This window comes from Danio rerio, chromosome 11 (assembly GCF_049306965.1).
Source record: "Danio rerio strain Tuebingen ecotype United States chromosome 11, GRCz12tu, whole genome shotgun sequence".
NCBI lineage: Eukaryota > Metazoa > Chordata > Actinopteri > Cypriniformes > Danionidae > Danio > Danio rerio.
The window spans coordinates 14198434-14218861 of NC_133186.1; the positions used below are offsets into that span (position 1 = coordinate 14198434).

Below are 20428 nucleotides of genomic sequence, written 5' to 3' on the forward strand. Positions count from 1 at the left end.
TAAGCGCAAATCTAATTTCCAGCAAACAAATAAATGAATAATAATAACAAAATGTCTTCAAAAACCTGAGTTATATCCTAAAAAACATGATGTGTCCCTTATGGTCTAAAACCTGACAGGTGGGCAAATCTAAGCTTGTTAAAATTAAGCAGTGCGTAAGCGAAGTTTAGATCGGGTTAGTTTTGGTCTAATGAAAAATCTATTATAGTTTCTCAAAATAGCAACGCGCCAGCGGTCCGCCTCAGAATGCCTTCCTTTTTAGACCAGAACGCTTATGGGCGCACAAATGAGCGTTAATGCATTTGCTATTTAAACAGCGTAGCGCAACGCCTCAAAACGACTCTTGCGCCAAGCTGAAACTACCAAAAGACTACTGCGCCACGCCTTGCGCCACACTGCGCCGGGTGTATGGTAGGGCCCATAAAGTTTTGCATGAAAATAAATGTTTTACAGTGTCAGTATAGCTACTCTAGCTTATATAATGGTGAATATATTGCTGAAAGAAATTATAATGACAAATGTTTAATTTTACCAGTGAGAACACATTTTTTGAAACAAACCCTTTTTTGTTTCAATCCATTCTGACAATGCAGAACCAAAAAAAACAAAAAAACAATGCAGTTTATATGCTTCGTCCTTGTTAAATTATTCATTAAGATATATCTAAACTAATTTTTGTTGTTGCCAACAACTCAGAATTGTAGTTGAGAACGACTGTTAAAACGGCCCATGTGATAAAAATTAGTTGGGTTTAAAATGGGCTTGAGCTCATACTTACAATTAATGTGTCAGACCGGGTTGGGCTCAGACACAAGTTGCATGGGCTCGGGTAGGGTCAAGTTTCAGTTTTTGGGCCCGATCTAAGCTCTACGAGAGAGTTATGGTGTGGAGAAACCCCAGAGCAGCGTACGACCCAGACTTGCATGCCCAGTGATAATTTGGGCTGCAACATAATGGCATTTTCTAGGTTCAATACTTGTGCTAGATGGCTGTGTCACTGCCAAGGACTACCAAACCATTCTGGAAGAGCATGTGCACCTAATTGTTCAAACATTGCATCCTTTGATTGATACCATAATGAGACCATTATACCAAGATAAAAGTTTCAGAAATGAATCGCCTCAAAAAAGTTTGATACCTTTATAAGTCAAGTTAAGTTTAGGGATTGGGGTAGGTTAGGGGGATATTACAACCTCATGTCACACATCAAGCTTTGCAAATAAATAGTCAAATACATGTGAAAATGAGTCAAAATATTTAAAAAAGGTGACTGACAGCTGAATTGACTTTGGTCTTTTGTTTACCTTTGTCACTTTATTTAATGTTCTCACGCTCTGATTTGTTGCTGAACAGCCAATCAAAGTGCTATTTTTCACCAACTGTGATTCTACATGCTAATCAAGGGATCTTGAGCTCAATCAATGAAAGGCGACGTAAGGGACACCCCACACAAGCTAGCCTGACAGATGCTCATGCAGGCAGAATACTGCCTAATGGCTATGTGCTGTTGGCTTTTATCATGAGCTTCGAGGTTTTGTTTTTGGTAATAGGGTAATGTAACGTAGTTTAGTAGCATGTTACGATAAAAACAACATGCACACATACACAGCACCACACTCTCATTCACACAGATACACAAACATGGACTGCACCACACAAACAAACACACACAAACACACACACACTTAAGCCCTCGCAATATGTGTTTATGCGCCGGGAGAGCTCGCGCTGAGCGGAGCAATAAAAATAGAAGCACTTTTCTGACGGACCCTTACTGAGAGCTCCACTCCGCGCGAGCTCTCCCGGCTAAATGCATATTGAAAAAATATAAAAAGACAGCTGTGAAACATAACCAGCTTTGTTTTTTGTAGGAAACACACTTTAAGGCCCGTTTCCACTGAGTGGTATGGTATGGTTCAGTTTGGTTTGGTACGCTTTTATGGCCGTTTCCACTGTAAAAAGCGTACCGAACCAAACCGTACCGTACCATTTTTTCGGCACCCTTTTGAAAGGGTCCCAAATAGGAGAAAAGGTACCAAAAGGTGGAGCTACACGTGCAGCTGAACGCTGATTGGTTACAGAGATACGTCACGAGCTCGTGGAGCTACACAGAACGTAAACAAAGGAACCGCCATGTTTTTTTAAATGCAAAGCTGAGACATTACATGGAAATACTATATGCATATAATAACCAGCCATGGATGACCCGGGCTCAAACAAACCTTGCTGTGGTCTCTGTGAACAGACACAAAGCCAAGAAGAAAAAATCTGCCATGTCCTGTAGTTGTTTTACGAGCCCGTCTAAAAGTGCGAGCGGTATTCGCTTTCTTCCGGGAGCTCACGATCGCTTCTATATTTGATATAACGAACTTCTTGAGCTGATGGTAAAAGGAGTGTGATAACTGAAATGTCTCCGTCATCTGATCCATTCAGAAAAAAGGACAAGCACGAGAGTGAAGCGAGAGTGAAACGCGGGGAAAAAAAGAGAAGCCGTCAAAACACAGGAGCAAAAGTGTTTTAGCAACCTGAATCATGAATAAACTGCCATGTTTATCTTCGTCTTTTGGACTATTATGAACTGGAAATGACAAAATGACTCTCTAACAGAGCTTGCATGTGCTGCTGAAGATTACAGACACAGATGAGAGGTTTGCTCTGACCGTGGGCTATATTGCGTGTGTTTTTGAACTCAAATACGTACTAAATGTATGATGTGTGTAGTTTTTCTGTAATTAATGATATATCGGAGACTGTAAGGGGCTGTATGTGTTCATATATGTTGCATTTATGTATTTATTTATATAATTATAGACATTACAGTAGCCTATTTCACACTGTCATTGATCTGCAGTTATAATCAAATCATGTTCATAGAAAAGTTAGTAATAAACATTTATAAACAAGTATTTATGTGTATAAAGTGTCTGTTTTGTGAGAAGTGCTGCTCATTATGATATGTGAACGACCCGTACAGCTTCACTGTAGACATTTATTAGAGCGAGCAAGACGTCGACTTAAACTTGTCATACACCACGCTCACCAAAGGGGTACCCTTTGTTGTGGAAACGCAAGCCTGATAAAGGTGACCTGTACCGACCCGAACCGTACTGTACCAGTCAGTGGAAACGAGGCATTAGATCTTTTTAGGGTAAGAGGTTTTTAAGTTACTGCCGCTATAACTGAATGTGTCAGGAATATCGAAAACAAAACCGACTTAACCGCGCTCATTTCTGGCGCCCCCCTGGATGTACAGCAACCTTAGCATTTGCCTATACTGCCTATGCCAGGGGTCGGCCCTGAGTTGGCTCCTGAGTGTTGTAAATACCATCGCTCACCTCCTTCGCGACAGCGCATAGGAGATAAATGACGTTAGTACATAATAACCGGTTTTGATTATTACTGAACCGATACCGAATTGTCCGCGTCTGCATTGCGGTGCACCGAAAAAAACAATTAATTTTGACACCCCTAGTTCTTGCTCTGATGTGTTGCTGAACAGCCAAAGTGCTCTCTTTTTCACCAACTGTGATTCTACATGCTAATCAAACGATCTTGAGCCCAATAAGACGTAAGGAATACCCCAAACAAACTAGCCTGACAGAGGCTTACTGACAGTCCAACACTGCCCAATGTCTGTGTGCTGGCTTTTATCATAAGCTTCAAGGTTTTGTTTTCGGTAGTAGGGTAACGTAACATAGTTATTAGGTTACAAAAAAAAAAAAAAAAACTGTACTTGCAACACCCATTCAGTTAAGGAACCGAAAAGCAATTGGGTTTTTGTCCTTCATCACCGGTAAAATACCCAGACTTTCAGCAACTTGCTATTTCTCTGCAAGTTTGATTTTACAAATTTTACAAAGGTAGCACAATCTGAGCTGTAAAAAGTAGAGCTGTCCAATTAATCAAATGGTTCTTCAAATGGTTATGAAAAAATGAATATAATACAATTATCAAAGTATTTCATATTCCTGAAATCCACATTTGTTCCTCTGCAAAGCTCAATTTCACCTAGAAATCAGTGAAATCATGTAAAAGAGAACTTGTGCTGTTGTGTGCATGAGTTCAACCTCAAGGATGGAGCAGAACACAGACATGTAAAGTCATCCTTTAGCTCAAGCATCACAAAAATATGGTTGAATACATGAAAAAAAAAATGTGTCAAAATATTTTAAAAAATGTGACAAAATGACAGCTGACTTGACTTTCATCTTTTGTTTTGTTTTGTCACTTAATGTTCTTGCGCTCTGATTTTTTGCTGAAAAATGCTTTCTTTCACCAACTGTGATTCTACAATGTTAATCTTGAGCCCAATGAGAGGTGACGTGAGGAACACCCCAAACAAGCTAGCCTGACAGATGCTCAGCGACAGTCCAACGCTACCCAATGGCCGACCATTAGCTTGGTGTGTCCTGGCCTTTGGACAAATTGGTCACCATAAGATTGCCATCCATCATGTTGATCATTTTGATGTTTAATTTGCTCCACTGTTGTTCATTAGTCATATGAGCTCAATAGCATTTGCTACAGTGGATTACAGCCTGTCAGTCTTCATAGATGAATTATTTTGTCTGCCGCTGCTGTGAGGGGATTCGGGGAGGTCACATCACAAAAAGTGCTGGGCTTGTTACCACAAGAGGGATCGAGAGGTGTCTCCGTGTCACACCATTGAATGATTATTTTTTGGGTAGCTAATGATGTGGTTAAATATGTCTGTCGTGTACATGCATTGACAAACTGGATCTAGTTATGCCACGAACTGCTCATGCAGTTGCAATGCATAACCTTTGACCAGTGCATGGTCAAACAGGACAGCCTGATTTATTAAATGGTTGGTTTATTTTGTTGAACGTCACATGACCTTTGCCCTGCATGTTTTGAAGGATGTGTTTATGCCTGTGGTTTCCTATAAGGACTTGCACAGATTTTTAGATTTTAATCATGACTGATGCTGATAACCGTTGCTGCATAATACTTTGATTACTTCTGTATTGTAACATTATTACACATTATATATGTAAACATTCATTCATTTCTTTTCGGCTTAGTCCCTTTAATAATCTGGGGTCAACCACAGTGGAATGAACCAAAGACTCATCCAGCATTTGTTCTACGCAGCGGATGCCCTTCCAGCTGCAATCCACTGCTGGGAAACATCCATACACACTTTCACACACATACACTATGGTCAATTTTAGCATACCCTATTCACTAATACTGCATGTCTTTGAACTTGTTGGGGAAACCAGAGCACCCGGAGGAAACCCACGCTAACACAGGGAGAACATGCAAACTCCACAAGGAAATGCCAACTGACCCAGCTGAGGCTCGAACAGGCGCCCTTCTTGCTGCGAGGTGACATCGCTACCCACTGCGCCACTGCCTCGCCTGTGTAAACATAACTTTATTTAACAATTACACATGTTTACATTTCAATGTGTTTTTATCGCCACCACAAATACTGCGGCACTTTATCTGCTAAATGCGCCTACAGCTTTTGACCACTGGGTGATGCTTTTGCCATACACTTCGTGAGCTAATAGGACGTATATATCTGTATATATATCTGTATATTTCTGTCAGTTTGCATCCCATCCCCTTGAAGAAAAAAAACTATTATAAACTAAACTAAAAATTATTTCTCCAGACCCAGAGATTGGCTGAATGGATTCAAAAAGGGTGGTAAAAAAAGTATATTTCTAGCAGTTTAAAAAATAATATTAGACACTCTATAGCTCTACTTTCTTTTTTCCACTCTCAAAAATGTACATCGGTTATTGAAAGATTACATTTTATGGTTTTTGTTCTGCATATCTTTTCTGAATCTGTAAAAGTGCCTATGCCGTAATGGGCAGTTTCTTTTCGCTCTGGACATTTTATGACAGGGTCATGGGCATTGATCCTTTTCAGTCCAAATTATTTTATGGTCAGTTTGTCTTCTTTATTATAGGACATCAATCACGCTTGAATGGCGGTGGAGCTCCTCTGGTAAATTCACTTTGTACCGCTGACATACAGTATGTTCCTGCTCACTAAGTAGAAAACATCCACTTCGACTTATATTTCTGTTGATTGAAGATATTTTATAAAGTAGCTGTAAATTTGAGAATAATGGTTGTTCTCTATGTACTAGCTCTGCAAGAATGGACTTTTGACTTGGACTGAAAGTTTGTCTTGTTGGCTCAGCAAACTCGCTGCAGAGAACTTGAGCTTTCCAAAGTTGAGCTTCTGAGCTGTCAAATGTCCACTTCAGCACTTTCTCCGAGACTTAAACACTGCATCACCCCTGAACCAATAAAAAACCATCAGACTTTTTGGCAAAAATCTTACCATTACCCTGGAAGTTGGAACAAGAAAGTATAGATTTTGTGTAGATCTTCTTGGGTTCTATCATCCTGAAGAAGAACACACTCCTGATGTACTTGAAGTGACAATCTCTTAGAAGTCTTTGTATTCAATCTTATCTCAGTCTCTTTATTCTTTTCTGTCTGCTTTCTTTTTTCATGGCTTATTTCTAGTTTGATCAATGCCAACATCCTAATGTTTATTTTTTCTTCTTTTTTGGTGAAAAAGCCTTCTTTGACATACAAATCACCTGGAGATCTGATGCAAAATAATGATTTTTAAAAAAAATTTTTTTTTTTACAAATACCGATATAATGACTTGTCATGGACTCTCCAGGAGGTCAAGATTTGATTTGTTTCTAAATTAAATATTTGATGGTTTCTATGATAAAACAGCTTTTAATACAAAAGCCGACAGTTCATATCTGATACTTTTTAATCTTTATGCTAAATTTCCCATTTCAGTCCCAATTCAATTAGGGTGTCAACTAAGATTCACCATAAAATGTTTTTAAAGAATTTGGTACCACTTTAAAATAAAGGTCCAATAATTGGCATTAATGTTCATTGTTTGTTCAAGTTAGTAAATACACTCACCGGCCACTTTATTAGGTACACCTTACTTAGTATCGGGTTGGAGAACCTTTTGCCTTCAGAACTGCCTTAATCCTTTGTGGCATAGAATCAACTAGGTACTGGAAATATTCTTCTTGAGATTTTTGTCTATATTTACTTGATAGCATCATGCAGTTGCTGCAGATTTGTACATCCATGATGTACATCAATGATGCGAATCTCCCGTTGCACTATATCCCAAAGGTGCTCTAATGGATTGAGTAGTGGTGGCTGTGTAGGCCATGTTCAAGAAATTAGTCTGAGGTGATTCAAGCTTTATGACATGGCGCATTATCCTACTGGAAGCGTTATACTGTGGGCATAAAGGTTTAGACATGGTCAGCAACAGTACTCAGGTAGACTGATTCTCAATTGGTACTAATGGGCCCAAAGTGTGCCAAGAAAATATCCCCCACACCATTACAACACCACCACCAGCCTGAACCATTGATGCAAGGCAGGATGGATCCACACTTTCATTTTGTTGATGCCAAATTCGGACCTTACAATCTAAATGTTGCAGCAGAAATCGAGACTCATCTGACCAGGCAACATTTTTCCTATCTTCTGTTGTCTAATTTTGGTGAGCATGTATAAATTGCAGCCTCAGTTTCCTGTTCTTAGCTGACAGGATTGGCACCCGGCGTGGTCTTCTGCTGCTGTAGCCCATCTGCCTCAAGGTTCAATGTGTTGTGCGTTCAGAGATGGTCTTCTGTATACCTCTATTTGTGTTACTGTTGGCTTTCTATCAGCTGGAACCAGCCTGGCCATTCTCCTTTGACCTCCTCTGAACTGCCACTCTCTGGATAGTTTCTCTTTTTCAGACCGTTATGCGTGAAAATCCCAGTAGATCAGCGGTTGCTGAAATACTCAGACTAGCTCGTCTGACACCAACAACCATGCCATGTTCAAAGTCACTTACCTTTACAATTATATTTTCCCCCCATTCTGATGCTTAGTTTGAACTGCAGCACCTAACCATTTCTACATGCCCAAGTGCACTGAGTTGCCACCAAGTTATTGGCTGATTAAAAAATTTGCGTTAAGAGCAGTTAGAAAGGTGTCCTCAAAAAAGTGGCCAGTTACTTTACCTTACATTTATGACAGTATTTATTCATCTTTGTTAAAGTTAGTTAGTTAAAATAAAATGGGAAAAACAAATGGAAATAAATTAACAATAATCAATAAAAAGCTATGGAAATTTAAAAAAAATTTAATAAATAATGGGAAAAACTATGGAAATAAACTATAGAATAGAGGAATATACTGTATATAAATAAATAAGGAAGGAATAAACTAAGACAAACCAATAGACCATTTCAATGTGATGTCATCATTGGCCCATGAACATTTTCTGCTTGTTGTCAAACTATTGCTTAACTGTAAAAAGAAAAAAAAAATCAATCATAACCTAATGTTAAAACAGCTATCATTACATTATTTATCAATATGTGGACCTTTTTGGACTTTTGGAAACTATGGAAATAAAAAATGTAAAACAGTAAATACATTAGGACTGTTATTATTATTTACATCCCTCAAAATGGTGTTGCTATTCTATGTGTAATAAAAATATATAATTCCTTCATAACATTGATATATTAATTAAAATATATGTATAATTTATATATCCATTAAATGTATTAAAATATATAACCATTAAAATACAAATAGTATAATTCTTAGATTTATCTCCATTTCTGTAACGTTTTTTCATCTTCACTGTCATTATTTGCCATTGACCTGATGCCTTTCTCTGTTCTCATGTCATAGGTTTGGGAAATATCCTCTGGGGAGATGCTGCTGTCTGTCCTCTTCGATGTTGGCATCATGTCAGTGACTTTTGACCCCTGCGAGTATTTTCTGTTCTGTGGAGGCAGCGATGGCAACATTTTTCAAGTCTCTCTCTGCAGCACGGTAAGCACTTTGAACGCTGGCATTTCCTGATCGATGACATTTATTCTGAAAGCAGCTCCAATGAGAGCTTTGTAATAGAGTTTTTGTCACCGTTTTGAAGTTGTTTATGAGACATTTAATTGGCCCGTAGCACATCGACAAGCAGCTGTGGTCGTGGTCTCATAAGCAATAATGCACCTGTCTTATCTTCACCACATTAGACAGGGAAGATAACAGTTATTTTAACTGGGCTCCTGCTTGGCAGCGATTAGATATAAATAGTGTAGAGTCATTTGCAGTCGCGTCTTCCTTTGACCAGCAGTGTACTTGAGTAAAAGAAAAGAAATGTTTTAAATAATGTAATGTTTTTAATGAAGATTCTTTTGTTCACCAAGCTTGCGTTTGTTTGATCCAAAGTACAGTTAAAACTAAATTTAGAAATTATTTTCACTTTTTAGAGCACTGTTTTCTTGCGGTGTCAAAATTAATAGTTTTTTTGATGCACCGTGATGCAGACATAGAAAATTCTTTACCGGTTCATTAGTAGATCCTCAACGGTTATTACTTACTGAACTTATTTATCTCATATGCGATATGTCACGGTAGAATACTATTCGAACCAGGCGAGGGTGAGTAATTAAAATGCTCCAACTACTTAAAAAGCAGACAAAAATAAAAAAAAAAACTGAAAAATCACATGTACATAAGTATTCACAGCCTTTGCTTAATACTTTGTTGAGGCATCTTTAGCAGCAATTGCAGCCTAAAGTCTTATTGAATATGATGCCTCAAGCTTGGCACACCTGTCTTTGGGGATTTTTGCCCATTTCTCTTTGCAGTACCTCGCAAGGTCTATCAGGTTGGATGAGAAGCAACGGTGTACCATTTTCGAATCTCTTCAAAGATGTTCAATAGAATTTAGGTCTGGGCTCTGGCTGGGCCACTCAATGACATTCACTGAGTTGTTGTGAAGCCACTTCATTGATATTTTGGCGGTGTGCTTTGGGTCATGATTCTGCTGGAAGATGAACTGTCGCCTCAGTCTGAGGTCATGAGCACTCTGAAGCACGTTTTTATTCAGGATGTCTTTGTACATTGCTGCATTCATCTTTTCCTCTACCCTGACTATTCTTCTAGCTCCTGCTGCTGAAAAACATCCCCACAACTTGACACTGCCACCACCATGCTTCACTGTAGGGATGGTATTAGCTTGGTGATGAGCGGTGCCTGGATTTCTTCAAACGTAACGCCTGGCATTCACTCCAAAGAGTTCAATTTTAGTCTCATCAGACCAGAGAGTTTTGTTTCTTATGGTCTGAGAGTCCTTCAGATGCCCTCTGTCTGGCCACTACTGGCCTGATTTGTGGATTGCTGCACAGATGATTGTCCTTCTGTAAGGTTCTCCTTTCTCCACAGTAAAACACTGGAGCTCAGACAGAGTAACCATCAGATTATTGATCACCTGCCTGACTAAGGCTCTTCTCTCCCGATCACTCAGCTTAAATGGCTGGCCAGCTCAAGGAAGAGTCCTGGTGGTTTCAAACATCTTCCACTTACAGATGATGGAGGCCACTGTGCTCATTTGAACTTTCAGAGCAGCAGACATTTTTCTATAACCTTCCCCAGCCTTGTGCCTTAAGACAATCCCGTCTCACAGGTCTAGACAGTTCCTTGGTTTTCATGTTTGGTTTGCGCTTTGTCATGCACTGTCAACCCTGGGGCCTTTATATATTGGTGTTTGTCTTTTTAAATCTATTCCAATCTATTTTATGTAACATTAAAAAAAATTTGGAAAACGGAAGTGCTATGAATACTTTCCAGATGAACTGTATAAATACAGCTGTAGTCAGAATTAGATTTTTTTCTTTTTTAAATATTTACCAAATTATGTTTTACAGAGCAAGGACATTTTCACAGTATGTCTGATAATAATTTTTCTTCTGGGGAAAGTCTTATTTGATTTATTTCAGCTTGAAAAGCAGTTTTAAATTTTTTAAACACCATTTTAAGATCAAAATTATTAGCCCCTTCAAGCTATTTTTTTCCGATAATTCTAATTACCCTAACCTGCGTAGTTAACCTAATTAACCTAGTTAAGCCTTTACATGTCACTTTAAGCTAGTCTTGATGTCTTGAAAAATATCTAGTCAAATATTATTTACTGTCACCATAGCAAAGATAAAATAAATCAGTTATTAGAAATGAGTCATTAAAACTATTATGTTTAGAAATGTGTTGTAAAAAAAAAAAAAAAAAAAAAATATATATATATATATATATATATATATATATATATATATATATATATATATATATATATATATATATATATATATATATATATATATATGTTTGTTTGTTTTTGCCTTAATTTAATAGTAATAGTAAGGGCTACCAGGGATTAAAAATTTGTGAGCCCTGATTTACAGTGTTTTAACTTAGAACACAGTTATTTTAAATAATAAATATACTTATATATAAATTAATGCAGGCTTCTTGAGCAGAGCAGAGTTCTTTAAAAAGCATATACTTAATTTACCTACATACTATTTGTCTATAAAACTGTCTAAAAATATATACAGCTGATCTTTGTGGTCCTCTGATCCCATCCTTCATATCCATGTTTTCAGCACTAAAAGAAGAAGTATGTGATTTCTGTATGTGTTATTCATTTTATTTTTTTGGTGAGCTGTCCATTTCAGCGCAGGTCAGGGCATCTTAGAGAAAAGCACTTGATGCGGGAAGGCAGAAAGGGATGTGAAACGAATGCGCTTTCTCTCATTCCTACCTCACTTCACCTTTACACCACAGGACTCATCCGAAAGGGAATTTCAGATGAAACGTATGCCGGTGTCATAGCCGTTGTCAGTTTCACTTAAAGCCCATGTACTTTCTGCTGGATCATTGCAAGTAGGTTATTCCCCGGCAGGTGCTTTTGGCTTTGAGAAGACACCAGGACCTGGGTGAGCTCAATGAATAGAAATGCCAGATTACCAAGAACATAGGTTTTTGGAATTATGTTTTTTGTAATTGTTTTTTAATGAATACTGTCATAATTTATCCATCATATTGTTGCAAACCTGAAAGGCTATCTTCAGTTTGAACCTAAATGAGCAGAAAATAAATTTAGCAGAATTACTGTTTATTGTAACTGGGGGCTATAAAGGCATGAGTTACCTTGGCATAGATGAATAATAAGAGTTCACTACATGGAAATAACATATCTTGAGCCTCAAACACTGTTATTTCCTTGTTCTTATGTAAATGTAGTAAGTGTAAAATCCCAGTGTATAACAGGCCTATTGAACCACAGACTTTGACGATCCACATTAATATGCATGCCCCAGGCAGCGTTTGATTGACCGCAACATTTCCTAATGAGATGGCAAGGATTTTTGTTTTTCTTGTTTTTAAGTTTATCTAAGCTTGTATTATATTTACTATGTGTTATGCTGTGTTCACACCAGATGTGGAACATGCAAATAAATTGCGCTTTTCAAGTGTAAATGGATGCGTGAACATTTTAAGTTTACTCGCTTCATTCGCACGTCAAATTTGCTTAATTCGCGAGTCAAACTCACTTCACAATAGAAGCGGTTTCATGTCATAGACAGGGCTTCTGTCAGCCCGATGGCTCTAGCTTCATTGCTAAATGGCTAACACAGATTTTATTGAGAGAATAGCTGTGTTTATGTGCTTTGGAAAGGCTGATAAGGCTGACAATCAGTGTTGATTTGTTTGGCGCCATGTCTGAGTTCACTAGGTCCATTCAGAGGTGCACCCAGCTCTGAGAGTTTACTCCAGAAACTTTACCTGGATGATGGAATATTTCAGTGGTGCTTCCGGCTGAGTTGAGCCCAGTTTGATGAACTGTTGTCCAGTGTAGGCAAGAGAGTTTTCCTTTGGGACATCAACAAAAGGCGCTACGTCATATAATTACGCCCCTAGAAGAGAAAGCTCCTGATTGGTTAATGCGGCGTGAATGTCTGCTGAATTTTTGATATTTCAACTGGAGGAATTTGTGCTATACGCACGTTAAGCATGTCAAGCATTGATAATCAGTGGATTTTGCTCGTTAATTCCATCATTCGCACGAAACTCGCCACAGGATGTCTTTTTGCGTTTTTCATTGATTTAACATGTAAATCACTTGCGCTTGACTAGGGCTGGACAATAATTCGATATCAATACATATCACGGTAGATTTTTTTTCAATAACGGTGATAAAACACAACGGAGTTTTAAACCCATTTCTGGCATTTCAATATAAATTTGCATATACAGTTGAAGTCAGAATTATAATTATTCCTTCAGAGGTAAAGGTATTATTATTAATTATTAGCATCCCTATGATTTTTTTTCCTCTTTTGTAAATATTTACCAAATTATGTTTAACAGAGCAAGGAAATTTTCACAATATATCTGATAATATTTTTTCTTCTAGAGAAAGTCTTATTTGTTTTATTACAGCTAGACTAAAAGCAGTTTTAAATTTTTTTAAAAACATTTTAAGGTCAAAATTATTAGCTATACATTTGCCTAACACCTGCCTAACCTGCCTAAATACCCCAATTAACGTAGTTAAGCCTTTAAATGTCACTAAGCTGTATAAAAGTGTCTTGGAAAATGTCTAGTAAAATATTATTTTCTGTCATCATGGCAAAGATAAATTAAATCAGTTAATAGAAATGAGTTATCAAAACTATTATGTTTAGAAATGTGTTAAAAAAATCTTCTCTCCAATAAACATAAAATGGGAAAAAAATAAACGGGAGCTAATAATTCAGGGGGGCTAATAATTCTGACTATAACTGTATATATACAGGGCTTGAAATTGCGATAATTTTGGTCGCATAAGCGTCTGAAATTTAATCTATACGACCTCATAAAATATTTGGGAGCATTTGTGCGACTGCAAATAATGGGTGTAGTGCGACCGGTTTAGATTTAAAAAAAAAAAAAAAAAAACCTGCTGAATCGCTCTTCCCTGCCACTATATTGGTTAATATTACCTGTCAATGACTCAAGGCTTTCCTCTGTCAGATGACAGGGAACTTTTGTGACCACGGAAAATGCAAATGGCTGAAGGGAGAAAAGTACACAGGTTTGCAAATCCCACCTAAAGTTACAAATAATAGAGCAGAAAAGAGTAATCATGACATGTGGTGAATTGTCCGCCAGCTGAGATCTTTTCGGAGAAGGTGCCCAAATCTCGATGCGTTGCATTCACTGCGTGTTTAGCGAAAATGTCCACTAAATGTAAAATCTAATACTGTACACATCATCGCCAAAGAAGCCTACACCGAAGCTGCGGCTCATAACAAAGAGCAGTATTGCGCCGGTGGTCATCGCGAGAATCTGCCTGCTTGTAAATTGGTGCGACTGACTCGCCTGCTCTATTCCACAAAGACAGAAAAATGAAGATCAGCTCATAACAAGACTGAGCATTTAAAATGAAGCAAAACCAAAACTTTTAATGAGTGATAGAACCGAGACTTTTCTTTCTTTTGAATTTCTACATTGAATTTAATGATTTATTATAGTCTTTTGTTTGTTTTGTAGCATAAATATTAATTTAACTGACATGCGTATAAAAACACTAGTGTCAAATATTTTTTACTGCAATGCTTAATTTTTTTTTGATGCAAACCATAAATTTATTTTTCATAAAGTAACAGACATTTTATTGCAGATATCTTGCATTCAAGCACATTCAAATCAGCATCATAATGAGAAATGTTATTCATTGTGACTATTATTGTCATAAAGAATTATAAGAGCCTGGATGTTATTAAAGACTTTGCAAATTCAGTTTGCAGACATTTGTGGGCACAGACATTCATTGTGTACAGTCTTGACATTTTTTCCTGGCTTTTTAATATTGTCCAAATCAATATCGGAATAATATTGCATCGACCGAAGTTAAAGGTGCAGTAGGTGATTGTCTTCAGAAGCATTTTTTTGTTATACGGGTTGAAAGTTTCTTCACAGTCTAATAGTAATGATTAAAGTAAATGATCTAACTGTATTTATATGTATTTTTATATTTTGGGTAAGGCATAAAACTAAAAAATGTTCATCCAATCAAATAGAGTCGGACTGACATCTCTCATAATTCCTATAAGTAGCCCAATCTGTCTGTCAGCAAATGCAGATTGGAACAACTGCGCAGCCGTTTGTACGCAGCTCCGCCAACTCACGCCTTCAAACGCGTTCACTGTGAAAGTGTGTGGCTACTGTAGTTATTATTATGGATTACAGATAGCGATATTTAGTTATAATATGAATTAATAATGTTTTATTTAGCATTTTTTTTAAATATTTTTTTAAAGAATGACTGTAAAACATCAATGCCCTTATGAATATTATATTATTAATAATATATTAAATATATATTAAAACATAGGCAAGTTTGTCATAAAAATTCCTAATAATAATAAAATCTAATAATTTGTGCATCTCCTTACTTCCATGTGCAGCTATGCTTCCGTTGTGTATTCTAGAAAATTTTCCAGCCCCTTCTTTTCGAATGTGGTTCTGAAAAATCTTCGTTTCAAGGGCTATCTATCCGTTCCCCTTAGGCCCAACAGCTTCAAGCTAAAGAGAATTGGGAGACCACTACCCCTTCACATGAATGTACAAAATGAGGGGTAGGGGTAAGAGGAAGGGCTAAGAGTATAATTGGAGTTGGGCCAAAATGACAGCTAAAATGACTGTACATGGCATTTAACAGATGTAAGCTTGTGCAATGTAATGTAATAGAATGGCCTATGTACATCAATCAATATTTAAAACTTCTCAAATATTGGCTAACCGTTACTGTATATTAAACATTATCAATATATAGTGCATTTTGGATAGTGAATATTAATAGTTCAAAGGAATATTGAATTGTTTCAAGGAACCAGCACTTGGCAGCATGATCCCGTCAGTATTAATAATAAGATTTAACTTGCAGCGCTCGCCATATGATAATTTAAGTTTTCCTGAGCTCATCTTGAAAAACCACAAATCTTGTGGGAGACGCTTTGAGGCAGACTGTTTTTATGAATAAACATGTGACATCTTAAGGCAGTATTTTAGGAAAGATTATGTCTTGGTGTTATTGTTTTTGCCTATGTATATGTTTTAAACTAATATGTGTGTGCGAGAGATTGAGATTAAGTATCTTTAAACTGAGGTGAAACAAAGTGCGAATGACTCCCAATCCGTTGACATGCATTCATCATCATTCTTAAACATTTATCAGGGCATTAATGAGCTGGTAATGACATGCTTTTTCAGCCTCTTGGTTTTTCATTCTGCTTCTCGTGTCTGAAATCTCAGCTAGCCTTATTAATCTACAGGGTTTCCTGATTTATTTATTTTCTCATTGCTCTAAAACCTTTCAAGAGGTTCAAAGGCTATTCATTGATGGACTCCAATCTCGTTGACTTCTAAGGGTGATTTTTACACACTTGTTAATAATTTCAATACTGTGGTAAAGTTGATTTCACGGTGAAATTAAATGCTGGGATATAAAATGTGTTAGGAGGCCTTTTGCCTTTAGTCTTCTGCAGCCTGATTGGTTTAGATGTTTTTTTTCCTTTGAACTAAAATACAGTTGCTTGTCAGTAAATTTGTGGAAAGCAAAAATAAATTCTCCAATAGGAAAGCAGGTGATGCTGTGCAGTGATGAAAACTCATGTCAACTATCATTATTTCTAATGCTTTTGTGACCTCATACTGTACTGCTGAACTTTTCTTCTCAGTCCAGCAGTTTCATTGACGTCTTCACCCGGCTACAAGGGTTGAAAGTACTCTCTCAGCTCTGTTTCCTTCCCCTTGTTATTCAGACTGTCTTGTCAGTGATGAACGAGGGTTGAATTTGTCATATTTAGATAGGAAAAAGGTTTTCTGACAGGAAAACTTAGAACGCCTTGCCTACTTAAAGACAAAAGACTGAAAATGAAACTAAAGAGACATGCAGAGAAAAATATTGTGCGAGAAACTGCGGTTTATTTATTTTCTTGTAGAATCCTGTCAAGGTTTTCTGCCTTAAAGACATCTGTTTAGCTTAAAGCTCTGGAAAGCACTGCTACGTATGGATGCTTAATTGCAGCGGTTTAAAGTGCACCTATTATGCTTCTCAATTATTAGCTTTTGTTTACTGTGTAATGTCATTGTTTGTGAATGTAAAAGGTTTGGAGAGTATTATAGATCAAAGTGCACAGGAAAAAAAGATGAATTATTATTAGCAATTAAAATCAAGGAACCGATTCTGAACTGTCAAACTTTTTTAATTGAACTTAAATCACATTTTTTAGCCCAGCTGTTGTTTTTGTCCATATTTGCCCAGCCTTTTATTTTTTGAGTGTAGTTTTTTACATTGTTCAGATTTGCAAACAAGGCAATAAAGTCAGTTTTGGACATTTTTTTAAGATCCAGCCAAAAAAAAAAAAAAAACATTATCCATAATTTATGATATAAAAAGCTACTTTGTCATAACCCAACGTTCATACAAATATTTACAAGCCAAATAAATGTACTTATATTGTTTTAATCCAATGACCAGATTGCTCATATTTGACTCTTTTTGGACACTTTTAGACAACTTACAGTAATTTTAATCTTTGAGTGTGTGTACATGCGTGCATGTGTGTGATTACATCAGTTGGCCAGTTTGAAATGCTAACTCGCCTCAGGCAGTATTGATCGATGAATAATTTAGGGCCTATGATTAACATTACATGAAGGTATGTTCGCATGGGCTTTTACAGCGTAACTTACACAGAGGTGTACTTAAGCATGAATAAAGAAGTAGACAAAAAAGTTCCTAATGTTGTTTTAAAGTTTGGGGTCTGTTCTTTTGTGTGACCAAACTTTGAAAGACATGGTTTTGCAAAATAATAAAATAAGCAACACAGCTGTGGAGCTTTGAAAAATGGAAAAATTCAGCTCTTTCATGACACGAACAAAAAATCCGAGTGCTTGACAAAGTAATCGCGATTAATCACATCCAAAATAAAAGTTTATGAAGTTTAAATAAATACACACATGCATGCATATATTTGCAAAAATGTTTATTTATATATATATATATATATATATATATATATATATATATATATATATATATATATATATATATATATATATATATATGTATATGTATATATATATGTATATATATATGATACAAATTCTACGCACAAGCAATATCATACGAGAAGCAGTGCGATTTGACTGTATATCAGCACTAATGGGAGGCATGCGTTCTATGTATATGTGTATCACTTAACATAACATAACATTTGAATACACATACACTACCTGACAAAAGTCTTGTCAACTTCTAGTTGATCATTTGGAAAAAGGTAGAATTTTCTGATGAATCATCTGTTAAACTGCATCCCAATCGTCACAAATTCTGCAGAAGACTCATTGGAACTTGCAGGACCCTAGATTTTCACACAAATCAGTCAAGTTTGGTGAAGGAAAAATCATGGGGGCATGCCAGAGATCTGCAGAGTGGATGGCAACATCAAAAGCCTGAGATATCAAGACATTTATGCTGCCCATTACAAAACCACAGGAGAGGGCAAATTCTTTAGCAGGATAGCGCTCCTCCTCATACTTCAGCCTCCACATCAAAGTTCATGAAAGCTAAGGTCAAAGTACTCCAGCGTTGGCCAGCCCAGTCACCAGACATAAATACTATTGAGCATGTCTAGGGTAAGATGGAGGAGACATTGAAGATGAATTCAAAGAATATTGATGAACTCTAGGAGTCCTGCAATAATGCTTTCTTTGCCATTCCAGATGACTTTATTAATAAGTTATTTGAGTCATTACAGAGATGGATTGTAGAATATGGATGCAGTCATCCAAGCTCATGTGAGTCATATTAAATCTTTTTCCACTGCACAATGACTTTATTTTCTATACTGTACGTTTTTTTTCTGTTAAGTGACGAGACTTTTTTTCTAAGCAAAGATACCAAATGATCAAGGTGTGATCATATATTATTTTGGTAAAATAAGCGTAATCTAGAGGCCTTTGCCTTTCATATAAGCCACTTTTGATACCAAATGATCAACTAGAAGTCAAATAAATATTTGTTGTTCGTAAAACCTGACAAGACTTTTGTCAGGTTGTGTATATAATGTCAAAGAAAACCTTTATTGTGTTTAAGTGCAATTAATCTTTGCCCAGCACTACAAAATATATAAAATATTTTGAATGTATTAAAATAGTGAACCGTTATTTAAAACTAATACTGTTTTGCAGCATTACAGTATGTTTCATCAAGCAAGTTACACCCCCCAAATCATAAATTTTTACTTGCACTGGTTTTGGATATGTTTTGGTTTAATATTTTAGAGCTAGCATGTTTGAATGACTTTGCAGATTAAATAAAAAGTATCTTCAAATATTTTATCCCCAGTTTAACCACAATTTTAACCTTTAATCTTAAATCAAAAGCTGCTTTTCTAAAACAACGTTAGATATTCAGGAGGGAACTCGTAAATTGAAATTGCCATTTCTCTTCTAGGTTTCAGAACTATGAACTGAACAACTTTATTATTTGAATGATAACAAGGTCTCACAAAACTATTTTTTCAATCTAGTCACATGAATTTTTATTTCTGGACCAGATGTGTCTGTCCGTATTAATGTGCAGATTTGAATATGAAAGACATACGTTTCCTCTCAGAATAGCCAGAGATCTCCTCCTGGCTTCAACTCTTCCTGTCATGTATTATTGATGCTCCGTATTGCCAGCCCTTTAAAGAGGTGATGTAATGATTTGAGTCAGCAGCGGTCCAGTCCAGGCCACCATACTTCTCCTCCAGCCTCTTCCTTAATTAATGCCATTAAGTCAATCGATCAGACCGTTTAGGAGACAGTCGGGGCAAAATCCCCTGCTACCTAATGGAGGCTGTAGGACGGAGCATGAATGTATGTGTGTTTGTGTGTACCTAGACTTTGTTGGAACAAATACTGGTCCAGTGTTTTATTTCACAGCAGCCCTAGTTGGCATAAAACCATGTGAAAGAATAAAAAATATCATATGCATTTATTTTTATTGTCTATTTTATCAAAAATCCTCACACAAAATGGCATACATTCTGATTAAGGCCTTATTTACACCAGGGTTTTTCAAAGTCCAAGACAGTGGGCCTCCCTTTTGACACAACTTATCCATTGACGCCCCCCTCCTCCCAAACACGCACGCACGCACACACACACACACACACACACACACACATATATACAGTATATAGAAAGACACAGACAGATGTCAGACTGTTAACTCACTTTTATCATCATTTGCATGAAAGTGCAATTATTTACAGAGTAATAACAAGTATTTTAATATAACGTTTTTACTAGGATGATGGTTCAATATGAATAGAACAGTTCCAAGAACTGTCCATCCCAGTCAAAATAGTGGAAGTTTAGTGGGTCTAATGCTGTCATTAGCCAAAATATTTTGACAAACCACACATAAAGGTCGTGGTTCATCAGCTGAGGCTGGACCGGACCCGGACATATTTTACTTTTGCTTTCAGTTTGACGGCAGTCTCCGTGA

The 20428-nt window shown here is 36.8% G+C and overlaps 1 protein-coding gene across 1 annotated transcript in view; it reads left to right on the forward strand.

Annotated features, from left to right (window-relative positions):
- Nucleotides 1-20428, forward strand: part of wdr18 (WD repeat domain 18) — a 147498-nt gene that overhangs the window by 47122 nt on the left and 79948 nt on the right. Inside the window, exon 5 of the mRNA NM_001005206.1 lies at nucleotides 8731-8874. Coding sequence (NP_001005206.1) covers nucleotides 8731-8874 — 144 coding nt within the window. The remainder of the gene's footprint in view (nucleotides 1-8730; nucleotides 8875-20428) is intronic.